The sequence below is a fragment of the Papaver somniferum genome, chromosome 11, assembly GCF_003573695.1.
Source record: "Papaver somniferum cultivar HN1 chromosome 11, ASM357369v1, whole genome shotgun sequence".
NCBI classification, from domain to species: Eukaryota; Viridiplantae; Streptophyta; class Magnoliopsida; order Ranunculales; family Papaveraceae; genus Papaver; species Papaver somniferum.
Genome location: NC_039368.1, coordinates 72,936,699 through 72,945,347, shown reverse-complemented (window position 1 = coordinate 72,945,347; position 8,649 = coordinate 72,936,699). Strand labels below are relative to the sequence as shown.

Genomic DNA, 8,649 nt, shown 5'->3' with positions numbered 1-8,649 from the left:
TAAGACAAAACGACCCCTTTTTTCACTAATATAGCTGGAGATAGCAACTCACATTATTATCCTCTTTCCTAAGTAAATCCTTTTGTGTTTATTGTCCATTATTTTATAAGAGGCTGAAACAGATGTTAGACTAACTAATATCATTGTGTGTACGCGCTTTGCTTTACCGTATGTTTATTTTCCTTTTCTTGGTAAAACTAATACCTAGTTACAAGGAGCTTCCCTGTCAATTATCACAACGAAGTACTATTAACATAAAAGCACACGTTAACGTGCATAATGATGTCCAAATGATGTATAGCAGCTCCTGGATACAGATGGGAACGAGTCGTAAATTCCAAACATAATTCAGTTTCTGACTATGAAAGATCAAATAACTCGGTTACAATAAAATTACTCCCGAAATAATGAGTTTAATGTTCAAGTTAAAATACTGTAATATTTAACTAAAAATGTTTGCTTTTTAACCTTGGATTAGCATTAGTTTTACGTGCGATGAAGACGCAACGGAGAAGATTATATTTGAACTTGAATATACTATCGAGCTGTTGGCTGTACAGTGGACTCGTCAAGCAGAAGGTAAGGTTCATTGAAACCTAGATCCAGGGATCCCAAGCCCATGTTAGAATTTATTGTACTCCTCGATAGATCATTGTTACCATCTTTTGCCGCCTCCATTTCTCTCTCTATCATGATTGCGTCTTGAATCTCTTTCAACACTTCTGATATAGATGGTCTAATACTCCCATGGGGTTGTACACACATCAATGCCTTTTCAGCTATCTTCCAAATTGATTGGACGTTATAATCATTTCCTAGTAGCGGGTCTATTATGCCCTGAACATCCCCACTCCCGACGTGTGATTTTGCCTGCAACATATAAACAGCTTTATCATGTTATAGATGGCAGAAGCACTGCACTGGATACATTTATGTGCTTAACCCCAATCAGACACCAAAATAGGAAACAAGCTGGACTCACCCATTGCACTATGTTACGACAGTTCACGCCAAAGCTTTCATTGGATATCGCTTCTTGGCCGGAAATCAACTCCAGAAGAATGACACCAAAACTATATACATCGCTTTTGTCTGTCAATTGCTGAGAGATATAATACCTGTATGCAAGAAAGAGAGATCCAGAATGAAAAGGGAGAAAAAAATGATAGCAAAACATCTAAGTTTATCAAAAGAGACCTAGACCATGTTTGTTACACAAAAAAATAAAATAATCGAAGTTTAGCTGTTGCAGAGTGCGGACCGTAAGAACGCCAAATCTGACAGTTTTACAACTTATTTCCATTCTAGCAGAAGGTGAATTATTAATGAGTTGATATCTTACTCGGGATCTAGATACCCAACAGTCCCCCGCACTATGCTTGAGACATGGGAAGCTCCATCAACTTCAAGTTTTGAGAGACCAAAATCTGATACTTTTGCTCTCATGTGTTTGTCAAGAAGAATGTTGCTGCTTTTCACATCCCTATGGATGATGGATGGAACACATCCAGTGTGGAGATATTCAATCCCTGTAACAAGGGAAGAGAGTGTCATATGAAACTTGACTTTCTTCGACAGAAGGCATGCTTCTTAAGAAAGTGAACAAATGCATACCTTTAGCAGAATCTTCAGCAATTTCAAGGCGTTTGAGCCAACTAATAGCTCCTTCTCGTGTCAAAGGACCTGTTAACGATTAAAAACAGGTGACTCAGATTTCAAGTTCTCTTTTCCTTTTTCAGTAAAATGTCAGACTATTGTAACCTTCTTAAGAAGAGGTCAGACGTACCATAAAGATGTTCCTTAAGAGTTCCACTATGCATGTATTCATAAACGAGAATGTGCTTCGAATCTTCTTGACAGTATCCAAGAAACTGTACCAGGTTTCTATGGTGAATCCTTGAAAGCAAAGTCACCTGAACCAGGCAAGCATTAGTCAAGAGACAATTGATACCATTTGTAAATGAGAGAGAGAGAGTTTACCTCGTTGGAAAATTCCCTCTTCCCCTGGTAAGAGTTACTCGTTAGTAGTTTCACCGCGATTTCTCTCCCATCCTTCATCTTTCCATAATACACAACTCCAAAGCCCCCAGATCCAATTTTCTTTTCAAAATTCTTTGTCGCTTCTTCAATTTCAGATAATGCAAAGCAATGTGCAGATTCCGTCCCAGCGTCATTTAAGGAAGAAACTACAAGCCTATGAGAAGGCATGGGGGTGGTAAGCTCACCTGAAATTGGGGAACAGAAGATTCATTTTCACTATAGAGTATTCTTAACTTCTTGTGATTGAAAATATCAGAGACAAAAAAGTTCAGATCTAGTCGAATATAGACCTTTGTTATGGTGTTTTTTCCTTCCCCTATTCATAAATAGGCAAGATATAATGGTCGCCAGGAGTAGAACAGCAGCCCCAACTGTAGCGCCAATGATAATACCCGTTTTGGTTTTACGGTTGCCTCCTGGATGAAGGTCATTGTTTCCCGTGTAGCTGCAAACGATCAAAAAAAGTAGAAACAAGCCACGAAATGGTCATTTTAGCTAATGTGAGTAAATTTGGCATCAAAATCCAACTACTATATGACATGTATTGTAAATAATCTTCATCGTATTCACTAGCTAGTATTTAATTCCCAATTTTTAAGGTCAAAGGCAAAATCGCACTTGAAAACTAGATTTTTACTGAGAAGTCCAGATGGAATTTCCCCAGATAACTTGTTGTTCTGCAAGTACCTGCAACCAACACAATCAAACTACAAATAAAACACCAAACTGAAATGAGAATGCTTATCAATAAAACTCCTCTTGTTTATAGTCATAAAACTTACAACTCCTTTAGATTATCTAGGTCTATCAAAGATGAAGGCAGTTCACCAGTCAGTTGATTGTTCTCAAGATGACTACAAAAGACAAAGATAAAACCTTTTAGTCACTTAAAGAACTGGAAAAATGGCGTAATCAGCGACGTAGGGCTTAGATTTGTACAGAATTTTCAAGTCTGTGGATCCAGTAAAATCAGGTATAGGACCAGTGAGGGAATTCCCGCCAAGTCTTCTGCAATCACAAGTTCGCTAGTTACCATCGACATGGGTGTATACTAAAATAGACGCAAAAACACATATAAGAAGCTTGCAAAATAAGCACTCAATTTGAATCTTACAGCTCAGTTAGTCCTGGCAAAGTTGCCAATTCTGAGGGGATATTCCCTGACAGATTCTTCCCCGACAAATCACTGTGAAGTACCATGAACCAAAAAAAATAGATTATTAACAGATAAACACTGAAATCACACAGGAATACGAATGTCGTAGAATCACCAGAGAATCATTAGAGATATGTCTGCTTACATTGAGGTTATTCTTGGTTGTGGATCCGAGTTACAGTTTACCCACGACCATGGAACAGGCAAGCACGGGTCACCACCTTCCCTTGCCCAATCAGCTAAAGGGTAGTGTGAAACTAGACCAGCAAAAGCAATTACTGCAATTCATAAAAACCTCATATTAGAAGCTCAAAATTAACAGCTGACTACTGAAATCAGAAGCATATTACTCAAGGCAATGAACAAATGGCAAAATGTATGTGTACCATCTAATGAACCATCGTTTATCTTCAGATACTTATTTATCTCCATAGCATTCAGGAGGGGACCCAAGGTTGACTCAGCTGTTTTTAAGAATTTAAAATTTAATACAAAGGGGAATGATATGTTGGTATATCCAGGTTCATACAACCGATTTTTGCCTTGAGCATTTTCTTGAATATTGACTGCAGCCTTGGTGACGTCAGGCATGCCTGGGACAACAAGCCTAAATATCCTAGTATCACTTGGTTTCAGATCTTCAATCTCAGCGAAGTACGAGACCGCCCATCCAAAACCTGGAAAGCCATCCAAGTTTAAACGGTAGGTCAATGATCCTTTTGTACCAACCACAGCAGTCTGCATCACTTTTTGAGGAGGCCGGTCATCTTTGTTAATATCAATTGGCGATTTAGTTGACACCTTCACAGTTCCTGCGGCGACTTCAACGAGGTAGTTTGCCTTTTTCAAAGAGTCCGACGCCCATATTCTATCGAATGGATCATCTGGATATCTGAAGAACAAAGGATTCTATAAGAATAATTCGATTTAAAACCTAAGGAATGTAAAAGTGGCTGCTCTTGGCAGTTTTACTTTTAAGTTTTTGACATTTTGTATCGGAAGTATAATTATCAAACATTTAGTTTCGACTAAACTCAATCAACATCTAACTTATCTCGTTTTTCCTCAAGTATGGTCAACTAGCCTACTGGCCCCAAAGAAAGTACTATAAAAGGTCCAACAGCGAAAGCTCAATGCAAATACACCCCACCAACCAGATAATTTAAGGCATACCTGACAGGATCTTCGCTCTCGGCGCCAAAATTTATTCTTGCAGACACACTGAGGTAGAATTGAGATTCATGGTCTGTAAGATAGAGAGAACCATTAAATGGCCGAAGCTCAATAGTGGAGATAAATGGTCGCCCAGTTGTAGCATTAGATAAACAAATGCTGATAGTAGGGGAAGTAGCCAAAAATATCAACTCTTTCACCTCCATTGTACTGGCATCATTAATGACGATCGTCGACCAGTAAGTTGCCCCAATTGAAATATCGAACTTTGGGTAAACATTATTGTTATCAAAGTTCCCGTATAAGAAAGTCGTTCTTACTAGATAACGAACCCTTTGTTTGACATCAAGGGAATAACAGTATTTTCTTTTAGCATCTGCTGGGAAGTATCTCACTGTTGAATACTGCGTCCGAGTCTCATTAGCAACAGATATATTGGCCGTCTCACCAAACATAAACTGATTATCTGAAGTCCACTGAAGTCCTAGAAAATCTGTATAGTTGCTACTACCTCCACAGTCCAAGCTCACAAACCCTGTTTTACATAATCAAATACAATGAAGTGTTATACATCACTGAAATGCTCAATAAGAGAAATTTCCACTTGAAATCAACATAAATTTTCTACATTTCTAAGTTTGCACTATTCTGTGCGGAATGGCACACAAAATTCAGACAATTTTATGCTAGATCCAATCAAATTGTTTTGCATACCCCAACCCTAGTAGATGGTCTGGAAATCTAATTTTGGAAAAATAAACCAAAACAGAAATCATGGGTTTTCAAGTCGAGGAGATCTCATAAACATGGTTTAAATTGAAAGACTAACCAAAATAAATAAATAAAAACACAGTTTTTTCCATTTTAAGAAGCATGAAGAAGTGAAATTTCGTAGAAAACATGAGTAGGGTAGATACACGAAGACTAAACGTTCATTTATGAATGTGGAATTTAAGATAAGTGACAAGAAATTAATTAAGCATAAGACACATAGTGAAGTTTTAGAAGTAAAACAGAGATCATAATTACCTGGAACCTGAGCTTGTGCGTTATGAAATAGAAGAAGAAGTGAAATAGATAGACAAGGTGTCATAAAGAGAAGCCGCCTAATCTCCATTAATCTTCTGTGTTTCAAGATTCAAAAAATGTTCTTTTCAGATTGAGAAAGAGAGACTGAGACAAAACATAGGGTTATCAAATGTAGAAGAGGAAACGAGGGACAGAGAGTGATTGATGGAAAGGCAGTGAAGAAGAAGAAGAAGAAGAAGAAGAGAGAGTGAGGGAAAGCAAGCAAGCAAGCAAGAAAGAGTATACTTTTCTGTACTGTAGAAAAACAGGTGGGACCCACAAACTCAGCTCGATGAGCTCCTGGACTCTTTCTACTACTGCTGCCAACGATACTTCATTATTAAACTGTACACGAAAAGTGAAAAAGCTTCAAACTTAAATGTCTCTGTGTCCAGCATACTTTGATACTCCACTCTTAAATTACCATTTAATTTCAGTGGGCCCATCTTCCCGGTCTTCATTTTTGTTTGTTAGGTAGTACCTAGTAGTAATTCACTATTACGGGCTTACTAATCTAGGAATTCCCGTATCTAGGAAATGCCAAAAACGAAATTACCCATCAAACTGAAGCAACGAACGTTAGGTGATTAGTGCTAATCAAAATTGTCTACTTTTTCTAGGAAAACAAAGGTTTAATTTCCCACACTTTGTTTCTTTTCCCTTTACATATTTTCAGTCAACATCTTCATTTGTTTCATACTAATGGATGTACTTTCCCACATCTTGACATTCAATCCAACGGTGGTGATAAATAGTACTTGACAATCTATACGCGGGATATAACTCGTCCAACATTCTTTTGCACTATCCAAGTAGAATCGGAATTTATGTTTCTATCTTAAATTAATCACCAACACAGTACTACTGAAGGAGGATTAAACATATCCACGTAGATTGTGAATCTCACCCGTGGGTTACGTAGACTGATAAAAACAAAATAAGATCTAGTCAACATGAGAAAATACACACTGTACTAGCAAGGTATAGTTACAGACTCACATGAACTAAGAAGAAAGGCAGTGGATAACCACGTGCGTTTTGGTTCTATTCTCTGTACTACATGACATACTTTGACAGCCTTGACCAGATGCCTCTTTTTTTTTTTTTTTCTTTTCTTCAAAATCTTATTCATCCAGGCTTGATTGGGTATATACCCAGATTAATTGGGATATACACAGATTAAATGGATCATTACCTTTATTAAGGGTAGGTAAAATATGGGTGAGTTTATTTTAATATCGTTGAACTAGTTAAATTTAAAAAATAAACTCTATCTTAATCGGTTAACCCTAAAATTAAAACTTGAACCAATTTTTAATCTTTTCTTCTTCCTTCATCTTCCATTAACCTCTGCAAATCCCTGCAGCAAATTGTGAACTTTGATTTTCCACAAAATGGTTAATTCTAAACGATCAAGCAGCAACAAAGATTCAACAGGTAATAACAAAAGATCCAAATCAGAGGAAAAAGGTAAGGAAAAAGTTGGAACAAGTGAAATCAGTAAACCTGAGAATCCAATCCCTGAGAATGCTGAAAAGAACCCTTCACCGACGAAAAGAAGACTGTAAGTGATTTCTAAACTCAAACCCATTATTATTTTATGTTTTTTGATTGCTATATTAGGTTAGAAATCGAAAATGATGATTTTCAGGATTTTTAGTCGGCATGGTTTTTTAAAAATAGGATGTCGGTCTTAGGATTTCAGTGTTAGTCGGCAAGGTCGTAACAGGAAGATCATGCCGACTTTTCATAACATCCATGGAGACTGTTAGACAATAACCAGGGCCGGCATGGTATTCAATAACCAACCCTGCCGACTTTTTTCTAGTCGGTATAATCTTAAAATTGTACCCTTCCGGCTTGATGTCACTGAAACCTGACTTTCCTGAGTTTATAGCCGGCATCTTTCTTTGATAAAACCATACCGGCAGTGTTTTAGTCGGCTTGGTATATGATTATAACCTCGCCGACTAAGTTTTAATCGGCAATATTTAGATTATAAACCATGCCGACTGTATTACCATAACCATGTTTCAATGTGTAGAATTTTCATATCTCTTATTTGTGTATTGTTTAGGTTTCCAGCGGCAAAAATAGAAGATATCCCTTGTATTGTGAGCAATGCAGCAGAGCTATTGGAATTTATTGACATGATTTATCCTGGTTTAGAGATCCTAAAGATGAAACTGAAAAGAATTGCCCTTTAAGAAAGTTACTTCTTATAGGTAAGGAAGATCATGAAGAATTTTTAAGGTTTATGGATAGTCCTAGCAATCCCATCAACTATGAAGAATGCACATCATCAGAGGAGGAAGAAGAGGAGGTTGATCCAATAACTTTTCTCAGGGCATGTGACTTTTCTGGAGTGAACCCCTATTACAATGAGGCCGGTGACCACGTAGGTCCAGATAAGGGAAAAGCAAAAGCTGATGCTGGTGAAAAATCTAGTGATGGTGAAAAATCTAGTGATGTGGAGGAAGATAACAACAAGAAGAAGGATCCATGAAATTCTTAAATTTTATTATGTTTCACTTGGTTTAGAAACTTAGATTGTGGTTTGAACTCGTACATTATGTTTTGAACTTTTAAATTGTAGTTTTAGACCTGACTTATGTTAATTTTTCGTTTCAGTTGCTTTAGAACTTATTCTTTTTCGTGCAGTTTTAAACAAATATTAGAGTTTTACTAAATCGGCATGGTTTTTAAGCTCGACCTTGGCATTCATTATTGCTTGCTCGTTGTCGGTCACTACAACCCCGGGAGTCTCGTCTTCGTGGTAGAGAAGCTTCAAAGTTTCCAATGCCCAAATATATCTATCATACTTCTCACGATCCATAAAACACCATGCCATCGTGAACGATTGCTTATTCGAGGTTTGTCATACACTGTTCAACAAAGGCATGTTATACCTATTCATCTTATAAGTGCAATCTATGAACAAAACTTGGTAAAAGCACCGGCCCAATTGAATCATATCGGGATGTGCAAGAAAAATACGATCCACCTTACCCTTCGATGACTCATGGTGCCTCACCGTGTAGTTGTATTTGTGTGCCAACCATTGTGATTCTTCCATTACCTTTATTCCATTCCATTCAATTCTTTTGATAGTTGCCTTGGCCGCATAAATTATAGACAATGAAGAAAGGTTATCAGGGTCATCCCTCTTGAACTTACTAAGGAGCTTGCTTGGTTTAATTCCCCAACTTGTT

General features: G+C 37.4%; 1 protein-coding gene across 1 annotated transcript; it reads right to left on the bottom strand.

Moving 5' to 3' along the window:
• Positions 1–273: 273 nt before the first annotated feature.
• On the bottom strand, positions 274–5,731 carry LOC113321890 (probable LRR receptor-like serine/threonine-protein kinase At1g67720). The gene is made up of 15 exons (XM_026569839.1): positions 5,399–5,731; positions 4,370–4,904; positions 3,583–4,088; positions 3,342–3,474; positions 3,155–3,226; positions 2,980–3,048; positions 2,823–2,894; positions 2,659–2,727; positions 2,331–2,485; positions 1,981–2,225; positions 1,787–1,913; positions 1,615–1,683; positions 1,343–1,529; positions 983–1,118; positions 274–870 (listed from the first exon to the last, which is right to left on the bottom strand). Exons 1-15 carry the CDS (start codon positions 5,484–5,486, stop codon positions 538–540), a joined length of 2,796 nt encoding a protein of 931 aa, XP_026425624.1. The 5' UTR covers positions 5,487–5,731; the 3' UTR covers positions 274–537.
• Positions 5,732–8,649: the final 2,918 nt, after the last annotated feature.

Bases quoted from the DNA above. Each gene is read 5' to 3' on its own strand.
- LOC113321890 (XM_026569839.1), bottom strand. From the start codon at position 5,486: ATGGAGATTAGGCGGCTTCTCTTTATGACACCTTGTCTATCTATTTCA. The intron at 3,475-3,582 runs GTACACATACAT...TATGAATTGCAG, and splicing joins AAACGATGGTTCATTAGATG to TAATTGCTTTTGCTGGTCTA. The intron at 1,530-1,614 runs GTATGCATTTGT...CCCTTGTTACAG, and splicing joins TGCTGAAGATTCTGCTAAAG to GGATTGAATATCTCCACACT.